The sequence below is a fragment of the Panthera onca genome, chromosome D1 (assembly GCF_046562875.1).
Source record: "Panthera onca isolate mPanOnc1 chromosome D1, mPanOnc1 haplotype 2, whole genome shotgun sequence".
Classification (NCBI taxonomy): Eukaryota; Metazoa; Chordata; class Mammalia; order Carnivora; family Felidae; genus Panthera; species Panthera onca.
Window position 1 is genome coordinate 13,281,010 of NC_138348.1, and position 16,222 is coordinate 13,297,231.

Here is a 16,222-nt window from a genome sequence, read left to right on the forward strand (position 1 = left end):
TCCCTACAGGAAGAGAAAAATATGGAAAGTCCTTCTGACTTTCCCTGCCTTTACAAAAGCCTGCCTTTACAACTTAAGTACTGTTGAGAGGTTATGCCCTTCACAAAGGCACCCAACCAGGAGGGTGTGTATGGTCTAAAATCCAGCAATCATTCCATTTGGAAAATCTTGTGCTACAACCACCCAAGGAGTGTGCCTTTCCTGTTCACATTAAGGCACAGTGCAGTAGGAGTAAGCTGGTTTATATTGGGCAAATTACTTTATTTCTCAAACCTCGGTTTTTTTCTAAATATGGATAATAATGGCACCCACTCTGCCCAGTGGGTTTATTAATTCTTCCATTAATTTATTCAGTCACTGTTAAAACTTATTGAGGATCTAGCCTAGTGGCTAAGAGCTTAGACTTTGGAAATCAGACCAAATAAATAAATCAATAAATGATTGCATTTTTATATTATATTTAGTTCGTCTGGGGTGGGTTGAAATTTCCCAAATTCAGGAAATAAAACACCAATGGCGAATGTTTATACACACCCACACCCACCCACACACCCACACCCACATCCCCCCCCCCCCCCCACACACACACAGAGTTACAAAACATGATAACTAGATCATGGATTTTGATTTACTCACCTCACAAAAGCTCACCAGAGTAGTCAACACCCAACCACATATGCATTACCACATCTTTGAGTAATTTCTCTTATGCTTACCCGTCTCGGTCTCATGTGCTCCAAGGCAAAGGCTAGAACAAGTCCCCTCATATTTTGGGTAGTACATGAATTATGAATAGGTCAGTTTGTAAGGAAAACGCCGTCTTTGCCCTTTATCTGGGAGAAAGCCTTTTCGGAATGGAAAATGTTCACTTAAAGTCACCCAGATTCCCCTTCACCCACAGGAATAAGCAAAGGGTTATTTTTCCACTGCAACTCATTTCATTGTTTGAGAACTTTCATTATTTGAAAGCTCTTCCCTATACTGAGATTTTTTTCAGTGATACTTTCTGCTGAGCTCCAGCCCCAGTTCTCTCTCTCTCTCTGCTCTCCCTCCCAAACCTGCTCATCCTCCTGGCTTCCCTATTCTGTCATGGATATAGTCACCTAGTTCACTATGTCACATATGCACAAGGCAGACAGACTGTTTCTCAACAATTGCTCAACCAGTCACTCATCACATTTTATAAATTATGTCTCTTAGACATCCTTTGCAGCCACCCCCTCTTTTCCATTCCTGTGGTCAATGCCTTGTTCAGATCTTCAACATATTCCCTGGGCTTCCTCCAATTTTGGCTACTCTTCTTCAGTACAGCTTTCACTTGGCTGCCAGATTGGCCTTTCTGAAAGAAAGCATGTCCTTATGATCCATCTCCCCCTATTAGCACCTCAGTACCCCTCTCTCTGTCTACTTCTCCACCTATTTTCTACTTGAATCATTGTTCCAGTGAGAACCAGATAATTTAAGAAATGTTGACAACCTAGAGAAGATACAACTATTATTACTTATTATTACTTTCCTTCATTAATACTTAGAAATCCTGGTTGGTTTTGTTGTGCTGATTGGGGGTGAGGAGGGATGCTGACCAGAGAAGTGTCATTATGTGTAGTGGAAAAAGAGGAAGAAGGGGAAGACATGGCTCAGACTTCAACTCCCTTCCTCTCCTTCCCCTTTCTCTTTCTCTACCCCTCCTCTCCCTTCGTCCTCTCCTCCTCATGCTATGAGAGTCATTGACACTAACTGAGCACTTACTACATGCCAATATTGTCCTAAAAAGAAAGCGGCTAAGCTGAGATGCCCATTTTGCCTGGGTGTTTACTCCTGACGTGAATCCTATTTTCACTCCACCTCTGTGCACATCCTCTCTTCTTCTGCCCTAGCCTCACCTCCATTGGCTCCATGCCATCCTTTTGGAATTGCACACAACTCTCCTGTCTTCCACATGGTAGTCCTCCAAATAGCTAGATGGACTTTTCTATATTTCCTCTAAGTTTTTTTCATCATTTCCGTCTCGTATTGTCCTTTGATCCTCACGAGAAAGAACTCAAGTTTCTCAGTGTCCTACTTAGAGTGTGGTGTCCGGAGATAAGAAGTGGGTTGACCAGCACACAAGATACTTAACTTGCTATCTTTGTCCTGGACATGCTGCTCATGTACATGCATCACAAGATTGCATTTATTCCTTTCATGGTCCTGGAACATACTGTTGCCTTACATGAAACTTGTGGCCAAATATTATTTCATTTGCATGTCTTGTCCTCAAATGCTTTGTCATCCTCATTTAATAATTGCAAAACAGCCCATCATATGTTATCATATTGATAACTATATCATCAATTCTTCTTGGATTTACAGTTTGTTTCTGGCTTTTCCCCAGCAAACTCTCATCAGATTAGAAGACTGGGCCTAGTCTGTGATAATTAGCACTGTGCCATTAGTTTTAAATCGTATAGTTTGAAAAAAATCAGACAACTCAGATGGGAAATAACAGGAGTAGATATACTGATTTTGTTTTATGGAATCTTTTCTTTGGAGAAAACTAGAACCCATCTCAGAAGAACTAAGCAATAATAAAACAAAAGCATTGCCATTTTTTCAGTATCTAATCTGTGCCAAACACCATAAGTACTACTGACTTTCACAAGGCTAAGATGAAAGTGTTGTTATTCCCACTTTCTAGATAAAAGACCCAGGGCTCCAAGAGCTTCAGCAACCTCCTCAAGACATTCTTAGTAAGTAGTTGAGCTCAGATACAAGCCAGGCCTTTTTCATTCCCAACCCTGTACTCTTAATCATTATGCTCGGCCTTTAACAAGGGTTTTAGAATGGATGACTAAATGAATGAGTAAATTAATGATCTTGTGGGAAGGACTATCATTATTACCCTTTTATCAGGAGGGTGGAAGCTTGGAGGAGAGTTTCCATGTAAATAAAAGAATGGTTCTCTCGTCTGGGCCAGTGCAGCCATGCGTTGAGGGTCAGCTCACAGAGATAATACTTTCTTTAGTCCACAGTTGCCTTTCAGGGCACAAACTGCAAACACCTCTTAGGTTGTAGAGTAAGTCTCTGATTGTAGGTCCTTTATGTCCTGGCCTCCTTCACTAGAGAGAATGATGCTTCTCCACCATGGGCTCCTCTGTTCCCAATCAGATGACACCAAATATAATCAAGATTTCTAAGCTGGTGGTAAGCAGGAAATAATAATCACACCTCTGAGGCTATGGATGCCAGTGAGATAAATCATAATAGTTAGAATTTAATGAAACTTTATTAAGTGTTTGGCATTGTGCTAAACACTTTACAAGCATTAGTCCCATTTACCATAAACCAGTTAGATTGGTAAGGTCATTTCCATTTTACAAATGATGAAGCAGAGGCTGTGAGCATTTCAACAACTTTCCCACATTCATATATCCAGTTGCCAAGCTTAGGCTCCCTGAATTCTGAGTAGCTATGGGGTATTACATTTGTCAGAACTCCTCTGGAGCCTCCCATCCTTCTTGAACCATCTTCCTTTGCAAGAATCTTTTCTGCAAACATTTTTGGATTTACTGACATAAAGTCTAGGGTACATGGCTGGCCACGCTCAGGATTTTCATTCTTAAGATATGAATCCCAAGGTGGCATGGGTATTTTATCCTAAAGTCCTGATGGTTTTATTTTATTAATTAATTCCACCTTGTTGGATGTGGAATCATGTTTTTTTTCCCTAACTTCTTAGAGATAAACATCATCAGAAAATTAAAGATTCATCAGCTCAGCTGTCTCAAGCTGAGTGAGTTTATCAGTTATTTCCAAGGTGGTTGAAGGCCTGCATCTTTGCCAACACATCATCTGAGCTGATCCTGTGACTTGGGTTAGAAAAGCACTATCCATAATTGTAGGTTTGTGTTATTGTTATTAACATTTTGATGCCTATCATGTGAATTGCTGTCTTCCTTTTACACACCCCATTTATAAGAGTCTGAGAAATTTCTAGATGGGCACAGACGTGATTTTTCCCAAATTTTACTCATGCATTTGTAACTTTCTTCTTAAAAGACAGTGACAGATGGTAGCCACACTTGTGGTGAGCATAGCCTAGTGTATAGAGTTGTTGAATCACTATATTGTACACTTGAACTAATGAAATGTTGTGTCAACTATACTAAACCAGGAAGGAAACAGTGACTCCAATTCAAAACACAACACCAAGAGAAAACAAGATCCAAAATACACAAACAGTATCCACTGTCAGCATCTGAGCCCATCCCAAAATGAGCTAGTCCTTGAGGCTTATTTGGTTTCAGGTTCTTGCTGGATAGGAATCCTGAAAAATTGGTTTGGGAGGAGATGAGCAATTGTGGAGTTTGAGCACGTACTCAAATGCTTTGGGAAAGAGAGCCAAGTCCCAGCCACCCACCAGTTGGAAGGGAGAAGGCAGAGCTTTGAGTTCCTTACCGTGGCATCTTCCCCAGCATAGTGGTTGAGGACTCGGCTCCCCCCTGGATGCTTGTTGGCCCAGCCAGTAACATCGTAGACCTTGCGATTGATCACCAGCCACTGATCAGCCTTCTGATTGTGTTTCTGGATCTCTTGCCAGCTGTACATGTTTAGACTTTTTCTGGGCACGCCACACTTTCCATTTGCCTCCTGCTTTACAGAGATCTCACCTCTCCCATTTGCTACTGGTTTCCCATTCGCTTGATACTTCTCACCCAGGTATGGCTGACCCTCTCCTACAAGGTCCCCATTACCTGCATGCTTGTCTTCAAGCTTTGTCGTCATTGTACCCCTCTGATTTCCGGGTTGGCTCCTGAAATTCCTAATATTTGCCTCTGATTAGACCATAAAATGACACTTTTCCTTCCTTCTTCTTCTACTGCAGTGTGATGCCTGCACAGAAAACTTTTTAACCTAGTTATCTCTTCACCATCCTGACAGTGAGCTCATCCCCAGCCCCACACTTCTCTGTCTGTCCTGATTTTCTCTGCCCTGCTAGAGGCTTGGTCACCTTCCTTCTCTCTGCGGGCTGATGTCTTAGCAGCATCCTCTTTCATCATTAAATGTCCCCTGGTAAAGAGCTTGGACCAATCACAGTTGGTCTGAAAGTTGTGGCCCGCCCCAGGGCCGCTGGGCAAGACTCAAGTCACAGGGCTGTCCTACACTGCCACTCCATGGAGTTGGGTTCCCCAGCTCTCTGGCGTGCCTGTGGATAGAGACATTTAGGTTTGTTAATTCCACGTGTGAACAAAAGCTATCAAAATCTCCAGGATGACACGAATGCTTGGGGGACTTGGGGGATATTCTGTATGACAGCTGTTATTTCTCCCTAGGGTTTTCATTTTTTTAAGCAATATTTTTTGAAAGCAAGGTTTAAATGTATCAAAAACAGCAATGAGTGGGAAACTAGTTTTTCTCTTTATTCTTTGAAAGCCGTCTAAATCTGTCACACATCTAAAGGTGATAGCAACAGATGTTTGCCAGATTGCATGATGATTTACGAAGCCGTTGTCACATCTGATTTAATCTGATAAAGCCGTTGCTTTATCTGATTTAATCCTCACATCAGTCTTTTGAGGGAGGTACTATTAGTAGTACCTGGTAGAAAACCAGTCTCGTTTTCCAGGTGAGGAAACATGGGCTGAAGGCCTCAGGTAATATGTCAGAATCACTTTGGTAACAAGTGAATTGGTGCATGGATCCAGACTTCCTGATTCCAGATATCTGACCTTTCCCCCTTGCATTCTCCAAACCTAGGGTCTAGACATATATAACAATAACTTGACTCAGTGGTTTAGAAATGAGTCAGAGGAGAGATTTTGGGGTAGTGTAGTGGATGTTGTGGGGAGGGTGTTAGTTTTAAAAAAAAGCAGCAGCATGAAATAATAGAACATGTCCATTTTCATACTTGGAAATCAGTCCTAAGTAAATCATCAGTAATTCAGCCCCAGATTTATATACTAAGGGTTTTGTTCTTGTACTTTTTATAATGGTTAAAATCAGAGATGGCCTAAATGACCAGCAATAAGGAAGAAGGCTGATAAACTATGTACATATTGATATTATATACATATTAAAAGTTAGTTTTTATAGAATTTTTAATTGCATGGACTCATGTTTACAATATAAAAAGTGAAAAAAATAGCAAAATTCTATTTACTGAATAGTATGTGATTGGAAATAAAAATGTCAAAGTGTTGGCATTAGCTTAGATTATAGTGATATTGAAACACTTTTTCATTTTTATTTTTAATACTTTTTCCGAGATTTTCTACAAATAAATACATGTTACTTTATAGTTCAGAGAAAGCAGTTTTTTGTTTAAAAAAATAGGGACCCGATAAAAAAATAAAGAACATGAAGTTTGGAACTAGATGAACCTGTGGTCATATTTCTGTCTATCATGTATTAGCTATAGAGCGTCATGCAAATCACCTTACTTCTCTGGGCTTTAGTTTTCCCATCTGTATAATGAAAGAAGCACTATTCTCAGGATTTCATTAAGTTAACATAAACACTGTGATATTTACAGAAACCCTCAGTAGTTTCCATGATTTCTGTGTGGAAGTTTCATAAACCTGACATATAGACATTTCATATTTGTAGGTTATACACATACATTCAGGTTACCTGCAGAATTTCAATAAAATTGAAGTTTGAAGACAATATTCTGATTGTAAATTTGTCTAGGGCAGGTATGGGGCTTGTCCGGGGGGTTGGCTGGCCCTTTATGTAAGCTTGAGATAATGTCTTTTTGCTATATTACACAATGCAAATACACTGGTGGGAAGTGTGTGTGTGTGTGTGTGTGTGTGTGTGTGTGTGTGTGTGTTTGTGTGTGTGTGTGTGTTGGGGGAGATAACCAAAGAATTTCACATCCTCCCATTGGTGTTGGCATTGAAAACACTCAGTGCACAGCAGGGCCTCTGTAATCATTCATTTCCTGTCTGTACTTGCTTGGATATCAAGTCGACGATAAAGATAGCTACTCATTCCTTTAAAGCTTTTGTGCTTGTTTGTTTTGGAGTGTGGGAGACTTTATAATACTAGAAACAAGAAACTGGATCCAGAAATATCTAAGCTGAGTATTGTTACACAAGATTCTTACTGTCTCTGTGCATCAGGTTTTTTATTCTACAAAATGGGGTGAACAAATGTGTACTTATGAATTTGTAAAGAGGATTAAATTATATTATATATTGGAAGAAGCTAGTTTAGTGCCTAATACCTGGAAATGTTTAAGAGATGAAGCTGCTGTTATTATTTTTATTGTACATGTTTTATTCTTGCTTTGGAATGTAGTTACCTGTGTCTGGCCCTCACTTCATTTTATTTGTTTTTTAAAAAATGTTTTCATTAAAAAGAACATCATTACTAGGCCCAGGAGAAGAGACTGGGGGTGTTTGAGACTGGGGAAAGTGAGTCGTTCTTGATTCTTCCCCTTTCACCTCCAAAACAAAGGGTCTGACATCTGGGACTTTCTAGGCTAGGAGTTCTGTTCTACCTTCTTTCAGGAGGGACTGGTTCCCAGTGGACTCCATTTTTGTTTTACTCAATTCTGTGGAAGAAAGCGGGGGGAGGAGGAGAGCAGCAAAGAGAGAGCAGGAAATGAGACAAAAAATAAAGGGAGTAGATAAGAAAGAAGGAAGTGGTACGGAGTTGAGAAAGAAAGTACATCTGACATCAGTGACCAAGTCCCAGCTTGGTCCCCAACTACTGCAAGTCTTGCTCATTCACTGGGACTGTTTCCTCATCTATAACATGAGATGTTGAAACTGATGGACTCTGGCAACACTTCAAGTTTTTCAGTGTATGGAAAGGGAGAGAAACTGTCCTTACTTCATTTCACAGGGAGGTGTAACAATTGCTTTCTGAGCAGTTTGTGCGTAAACAGCTCTAGGACTATTGCTGGCCAACTGGCATGCACATGTCCTCCCCAGAGGGATCTCTTGTGGGTCAGGGGACAGGTTAGAATGATTTCTTATGCTGGCCTCGTCACAGATGGAGAGCACACGAGCCTTTGCTAGTTGGGACCAGAATCTCTTTGAATAAAGTAATTGGCATGGCTTTGCTCCTGCTTTATGTGCAAGGTGTTTGTAAGGCTCAGAAAGTATTGGTAATGGGGGTTTTTCCCAACAAAAGCCCTCAGCACGCTCAGTTCTCAGCACACACTCCTTTTCAGAATGGATGCAAGTCTGTCAGAATATGGGTGTATGTGACTGTGTCCAAATCTTCCCCAAAGTTGGAGGGGCTTTTCCCAGACTCATAGAGAGCAGATGGATTGCTCCTCAGTAACTATCTTCCTCATCATATTCTAAGTCTTCCTTGTGGAAAAAGAGGTAAACACCTCATATCGGTGGGAATGTTCAAGATTATTTTGATTACAAGAAGATAATCCTTTAAGGACATGAGTCAACATTTGAGATGTCAATCCCACAATGAATTTTTTTGAAATACTAGCATCTTTTACCAGGGGAGGGTCAGTCATTCGTGTATTTACAGATCTATCCATCCAGCCTGTGGAGCTTCTGTGGGCCGGCATTGTGTCTCCCGACCTTTCTGGCATCTTTAAAAACAATGTGAGTCTTTCCTTAATTTTATTTTTTAATGTTTATTTATATTTTTGAGAGAGAGAGAAGAGAGAGCACAAGCAGAGAAAGGGCAGAGAGGGGCCGACACTGAATCAGAAGCATGCTTCAGGCTCCCAGCTGTCAGCACAGAGCTGGACGCGGGTCTTGAACCTATGAACTGTGAGATCATGACCTGAGTGAAGTCAGATGCTTAACCAACTGAGCCACCCGGGCACCCCAAGATAATATGAGTCTTTTTTGATATCATTACTCCATAGGAGGTCAGAATAGGGGTTACTGTGACTTGAATGTCAGCATTCAGTTACTTGGGAGACTCAAGGTGGCATCCTGGGTCAGGCAGGTTAGACCAATGCAGGCCCTTCAGAATCCAGGGCCCCCACCTCTCAGCCTGGAACTTGTCAGAAGCTGGTACAAGTTCTTTTGAGGTCTTTCTTGCCTTTACACAATTCATTGAAGATTTGCAGAGAATTTAATTACTTTCTGGTTGCCATGGTAGACAACCTGGAGATAAGGAGATGATGCTTCCTTTTCTTTGCCCGGAGAGGTGCTAAAATCAAAACAAGGGAAGGGAATGCGCCTCCCCTACCCTCAACCCTTGAGCATTTAGTTTCTTTGTAGTGTTAGACTTCCCCCAGGATTCAAAATCCAGGACTATTGTTTCTAGTGCTGTGAACATGGACCAATGCCTTAATTTTCCCAAGACTCTGTTTCCCCATTTGTAAAATAGGTCTTATGGTAATAACACTGAAAACCTCATAGATTTTCTTTTGTGAAGATTACTTGTGCTAATTCATATAAAGTGCTTAAGACAATGCTTGGCATGTATGAAATTCTCTATAAATGTTAGCCACTGGTGTTATTCTCTTTGTCTGAGTCAGCACATTATTCAGCCATAGCAAGTATTTGATGAACACTTGTGAGTGACAGATAGGGCTCCTTTACAGAAATATTCTTTTCTTAGAGGAAGTGGGAAGATAGGTAAATAGGCAAGAACAAGAGACAAGGATGTATCAGTTCAGCAACTGAAGTAGTGAAAGGAAATACCAAAGTATAAATTACAGACTGAAGAAGCAGGTTGAATGTTCTTCCTCAAACTCTCAGCAGCTTGGTTGTCTGAACCACCTTTTAGCACATGGAATCTCTTCTCCAGGCTACTGGCCTCTGTTTAAGTCAATCAGAGAACATTCTCCAGCTCTGCAATGTCATAAATTAACACAAAAGGGCTATCTTATGCACAATCCTATAGTAATGTCCTCAAAAGTAAAGCATTGTCTTTTTAGGAAAAAGATGAAAATCATCTATTTTTAAAGTTTATTTTACTTATTTTAAAAGATAGAGAGAGAGAGTGCACATGGGGGGGGGGGGGACAGAGAGTGAGGGAGAGAGAGAGAAAATCCCAAGCAGGCTCTGCACTGTCAGCAGCACAGCCTGAAGCAGGGCTCGAAGTTAGGAACTGTGAGATCAGGACCTGAGCCAAAATGTGGAGTTGGATGCTTAACTGACTGAGCCAACTGGGTGCCCCTAGTGTGAAACTATTCTTATTTTTTTTTTTAATTTTTTTTTAACGTTTATTTATTTTTGAGACAGAGAGAGACAGAGCATGAACGGGGGAGGGTCAGAGAGAGGGAGACACAGAGCCCAAAACGGGCTCCAGGCTCCGAGCTGTCAGCACAGAGCCCGACACGGGGCTCGAAATCACAGACCGTGAGATCATGACCTGAGCCGAAGTCGGCCGCTCAACCGACTGAGCCACCCAGGCGCTCCTGAAACTATTCTTATTAACCGCAGAATCACACAGCATGTAGGACTGAGTACAGGGGAGTCAATTCTTCTGCGGACTTGCTATGATTAGTTGCTATCTACCTACCTATCTGTTTATAAAGTGCTTTGAGCTCCTGGAGGACTGACATTATATAAGTGCATGTGAGTGTAGCTGCTCTTATCACCTGCGATCTGCTTTCCAGAAGGGTTCATTTGGCTTGGGGCACACCCTGGCTGTGTGTGAATGGAGCGACTGCATGAAACACACACCCATTTTCCCAAGACAACTGTTCTCAAGTTCTTTATCATTTCAACAGTTTGTTTGAAAGTCATCCCAATTAGCTACTGGTGCTTTGGCTTTGACGAGTCTCATTGTCTGAAAGCCAACATTCAGGAAGGACTGCCTCAGTCACAGACACTCCCAGCACCCAGCTGGTCCCTGTCAGCTGGTGTTTGGCTGGCCCTGCTCCTGCCAGGGACCCAATTCTACAGAGGCAGCGTGGCCTCCTCTTCTCACAGACTCTCACGTGGTCTCAACTGCTGCTTGCTCTCACAGGGAGAAAGGAGAAAGGAGACGGGTTCTTGAGAAAGAAAACATGAACACCCAAGAATCCATGTTCTACCGGCCAAGGAAGAGAACGGGGAGGCCAGGGGAGAGAGCTGGGGATTAAATTCTAAGGTCCGGGGGATGGGGAAGGGCTTTTGCCTGTTCGGTTCATCACCCTGTGTATAGAGTCCAGCCTAGTATTAGGTCCTCATGAAACATTTGTTCAGCACATAGATAAACGCATGAATGAATGATCAGGAGAATGAACTGAGTTTCAGGATTGCCAGGGGCCTTTAGCTGGCCTCCCAGGTACATTGTGGAGAGAACACATGACAAAAAAGAGACATTTGTGAAGCATTTGCACGTATGCATCAGATTTACTTACCTCACTTTACCTACTTCTTAGCAGAGTAGAATGTGACAATGCTCCTGGCTCTATTCCTCAGGCAGGAGAAATCAGATTCCGAGAGGTTGGATATATTAAATACTGTGCAGGGATTACGAGACTCAAAAGTGGTGATGAGGATGGAGACGGTTTGCATCTACTCTCTAATATTAAAGAGTAAATGCGTGCCCTGGCGGTCGTGCTTCAAGTGGCTTCACCTCACTGGTCACCACACTTTTATTAACACTTCCCGGCAGCTTTGCTTCCCACGCAGTACTATCCACTGCAGTCTCATCTCAGTGTTGGAAGATTCTGTGAGTTTACCATGTGGTTTCATGAGACTCTGGGCCATGGTCCCCAGGTTTGGTGAACCTCCTGTAATGTCATTTGGCCTCCAGGAGGCAGTTGCCACCATTGTAGGTACTTACACAGTCTTCCTAAGTACTCCCCACCCCGTGCATGCGTAGGATCAAGTTTGTGGGCATATGTTATTGTAACGCGCTGATTTATTAAAACAAATGCCGTCCCACATCTGTTGTCTTGACGTTTCTTCTCTCCTTTTCCTTTTCTCCTTCATCTCGGCCTATACCCTTCTTTTTCTCCTTCTCTGTTTTCTCCATTCTTTCCCCCCGGTCCTTTCTGCAGACCTTTCAGAGATTAATAAAGTATTTCTCTTTAGGTGAAGAAAAAACTAGCATTGTGCTTCACAAGATCTTGATGCTGCTTCCCCCAAGTCCATGTGTATGAGTGTGTGTGTGTGTGTGTGTGTGTGTGTGTGTGTGTGTTTGCACACGTTTGAGTGTGACTCACAGTGAAGAAGGAAGATTTGACCTGCCAGAGCAAGTTCCTCTGCAGGCAAAATCTAGACTGGTCTTCCTGCATGGACACAGGAATCCACTATGGTGATTTCTATGATATGTGATTATGGAGGCTCTGGAGGTGTTCTGAAAATATATATTGAAAGAAATTTATTGGTCATTTTTGAGTTCAAGCATTTTTTTCCCCTTATTTTCAGCACCACTATTATATAAGCCTTGAACATAGCATTAGGAACTTAGTAGTAGAGATACATACTATGCATCATATCAAAATAATTTACCTTTTATAGGAATTAAGGTGGAAAAATTTAACATTGTGACAAAATGGAACATGAAAGCTGTCTGTGAAAGAGTTAATTAAATTTCAAAAATGACATGAATGATCAGGGTGGGATTTAATCCATCAGTGACAATTGCATCTTTGGTTTTAAAGAGAGATAAAATATTTTTATTTTCAGAGATGAAATTTGAAGTCCATAGTTCACAGTCATTCAAGAACAAACTCACTTGGTTCAGTTCCTCCCTTAAATTAAAAAAAAAATTCAGATTTTTTAACAATCTGAAGCCTACATAGAATTTGCAAGAATAGAGAAAAAATACTTATCTACCTATCATCAAGATCCCCCAACTGTCAAAATTTTATTACACTTGCTTTATCACTTTCATGCATGTATAAGGACATTATCTGTCTATCTATCTATCTATCTATCTCTCTGTCATCTATTACCTATCATCATCATCATCTATCAGTCATCTATCTATCATCTTTATATGAATAAGTACTCATTTTTTTTTAAAAAATAACTGTAATTAATTTTGTAAATTTTACCAATTATAGCTAAAGAAAGCTGATGTCTTGTGCTTTTGATATATTTCCATCAACATTTTTTAAATTTAAATTTTAGTTAACCAACACAGTGCAACATTGGTCTCATGAGTAGAATTCAGTGGTTCATCATTTACATACAACACCCAGGGCTCATCATTACAAGTCCCCTCCTTAATACCCCTCACCCATCTAGCCCATCTCCCACCCTCTTCCCTCCATCAGCCCTTAGTTTGTTCTCCATCATTAGAGTCTCTTGTGGCTTGTTTCCCTGTCTCCTTTCCTCCCCCTTTCATATGTTCATGTGTTTTGTTTCTTAAATTCCACATATGAGTGAAATCATGTGGTACTTGATTTTCTCTGACTTATTTCACGTAGATTAATACATTCTAGCTCCATTCACATTATTGCAAATGGCAAGATCTCATTCTTTTTGATGGCTGAGTAATATTCCATTGTATATATAGATCACATCTTCTTTATCCATTCATCAGTTGATGGACATTTGGGTTCTCTCCATAGTTTGGCTATTGTTGATAATGCTGCTATATACATTGGGATGCATGTACCCCTTCAAATCTGTATTTTTGTATCCTTTGGGTAAATATCTAAGAGTGTAATTGCTGGATAATGGAATAGTTCTATTTGAAATTTTTTTAAAACGTTTATTTATTTTTGAAGACAGAGACAGAGCACAAGTGGGAGAGACACAGAGAGAGGAGGAGACAAAGAATCTGAAGCAGGCTCCAGGCTCTAAGCAAGCTTTCAGCGTAGAGTCCAACACAGGGCTTGAACCCACAAACTGGGAGATCATGACCTGAGGTGAAGTTGGACGCTTAACTGACTGAGCCACCCAGGCATCCCAGGTAGTTCTATTTTTAGTGTTTTGAGGAACTTCCATACTGTTCTCAAGAGTGGCTGCACCAGTTTGCATTCTTACCAACAATGCAAGAGGGTTCCCCTTTTTCCACATCCTCACCAACACCTCTTGTTTCTTGTGTTGTTAATTTTAGCTATTCTGACAGGTGTGAGGTGGTAGCTTATCATGGTTTTGATTTGTATTTCCCTGATGATGAGTGGTGTTGAGCATCTTTTTATGTGTCTGTTAGCCATCTGGATGTCTTCATTGGAAAAGTATCTATTTGTGTCTTTTGCCCCTTTCTTAACTGCATTATTTTTTTTGGGGGGGGTGTCAAGTTTGACAAGTTCTTTATAGATTTTGGGTACTAGCCATGTATCTGATATGTCATTTGCAAATATCTTTTCCCATTCCATAGGCTGCCTTTTAATTTTGCTGATTGTTTCCTTCACTGGGCAGAAGCTTTTTATCTCTAATGAAGCCCAATAGTTTATGTTTGCTTTTTTTCCCTTGCCTTTGGCAATGTGTCTAGTAAGAAGTTGCTTTGGCCGAGGTCACAGAGGTTGTTGCCTATGTTTTTCTCTAGGATTTTGACAGTTTCCTGTCTCACATTTAAGTCTTTCACCAATTTTGAATTTATTTTTGTGTATGAAAGTGGTCCAGGTTCATTCTTCTGCATGTTGCTGTCCAGTTTTCCCAAAACCATTTGTTGAAGAGACTTTTTCCATTGGATATTCTTTCCTGCTTTGTCAAAGATGAGTTGACCATAGGGTTGTGGGTCCATTTCTGGGTTTTCTATTCTGCCCCATTGATTTATGTGTCTGTTTTTGGGCCAGTGCCATCCTGTCTTGGTGACTACAGCTTTGGAATATAGCTTGAAATCCAGAATCATGATGTCTCCAGTTTTGTTTTTCTTTTTCAGAATTGCTTTGGCTGTTCAGGTTCTTTTGTTCTATACAAATTTTAGGATTCTATACAATTCAGTTCTATACAAATTTTAGGATTGTTTGTTATAGCTCTGTGAAGAATGCTAGTGGTATTTTGATAGGGATTGCATTAAATGTGTAGACTGCATTAAATGTGTAGATCATTTTAAGACTGTTTATTCTTTCAATCCATAAGCATGGAATGCTTTTCCATTTCTTTGTGTCCTCTTAAACCTGTTTCTTCAACTTCTATAGTTTTCCAGGTACACATCCTTTACCCCTGTAGTTAGGTTTATTCCTAGGTATCTTAATGTGTTTGGTACAATTGCAAATGGGATAAATTCCTTATTTCTTTTTCTCCTGCTTCATCATTGTTGTATTGAAATGCAACAGATTTCTGCACGTTCATTTTATATCTTGTGACTTTGCTGAATTCATGTATTAGTTCTAGCAATTTTTTGGTGGAATCTTTGGGTTTTCTATATAGAGTATCATGTCATTTGCAAATAGTGAAAGTTCGACTTGTTCCTTGCCAATTTGGGTGAATTTCATTTCTTTTTGTTTTCTGATTGCTGAGGCTAAGACTTCCAGTACTATATTAAATAGTAATGGTGAGAGTGGGAATTCTTGTCTTTTTCCTGAATTTAGGGGAAATGTTCTCAGTTTTTCCCCATTGAGAATGATATTAACTTTGGGTTTTTTGTATTTGGCCTTTATGATGTTGAGGTATGTTCCATCTATCCTTAATTTGTTGAGGGTTTTTTTTTTTTTTATCAAGAATGGATGCTGTATTTTGTCAAATGCCTTTTCTGCATCTATTGACAGGATCATACAGTTCTTATCCTTTCTTTTATTAATGTGGTGCATATGTTTATTGACTTGTGAATATTGAACCAGACTTGCAGCCCAGGAATAAATCCTACTTGGTCATAGTGAATAATTATTTTAATGTACTATTGAATTCAATTTGCTAATATCTTGTTGAGAATTTTTGCATCTATGTTCTTCAGGAATATCAGCCTATAATTTTCCTTTTTAGTGGGTTCTTTATCTAGTTTTGGCATCAAGGTAATGCTGGCTTCATAGATGAGCTTGTAAGTTTTCCTTCCATTTCTATTTTTTGGAACAGTTTGAGAAGAATAGGTATTAACTCTTCTTTAAATGTATGGTAGAATTCCCCTGGGAAGCCATCTTGCCCAGGACTCTTGTTTGTTGAGAGATTCTTTTTTTTTTTTTTCAGAGAGAGAGAGAGAGAGAGAGAGAGAGAGAGAGAGAGAGAGACAGCAGGGGAGAAGGGCAGAGAGACAGAAAGAGAGAATCTTAAGCAGGCTCCATGCTCTGCCTGACACAGGTCTCCATCCCATGACCCTGGGATAATAACCTGAGCTGAAATCAAGAGTTGGATTGTCAACTGACTGAGCCACCCAGGCAGACCTGTTGGAAGATTTTTGATTACTGATTCAATTTCTTTGTGATAATGGATGTTTTCAAATTTTCCATTTCTTCCTTATTCAGTTTCATTAGTTTCTG

The 16,222-nt window shown here is 40.4% G+C and overlaps 1 protein-coding gene across 1 annotated transcript in view; it reads right to left on the reverse strand.

Moving 5' to 3' along the window:
- The window catches only part of LOC132661755 (fatty acid desaturase 2-like protein FADS2B), a 38,236-nt gene extending 33,241 nt beyond the window's left edge, over positions 1-4,995 (reverse strand). Inside the window, exon 1 of the mRNA XM_078434069.2 lies at positions 4,438-4,995. Within this exon, the coding sequence (XP_078290195.2) occupies positions 4,438-4,764 (327 nt within the window). The 5' untranslated portion in view covers positions 4,765-4,995. The remainder of the gene's footprint in view (positions 1-4,437) is intronic.
- Positions 4,996-16,222: the final 11,227 nt, after the last annotated feature.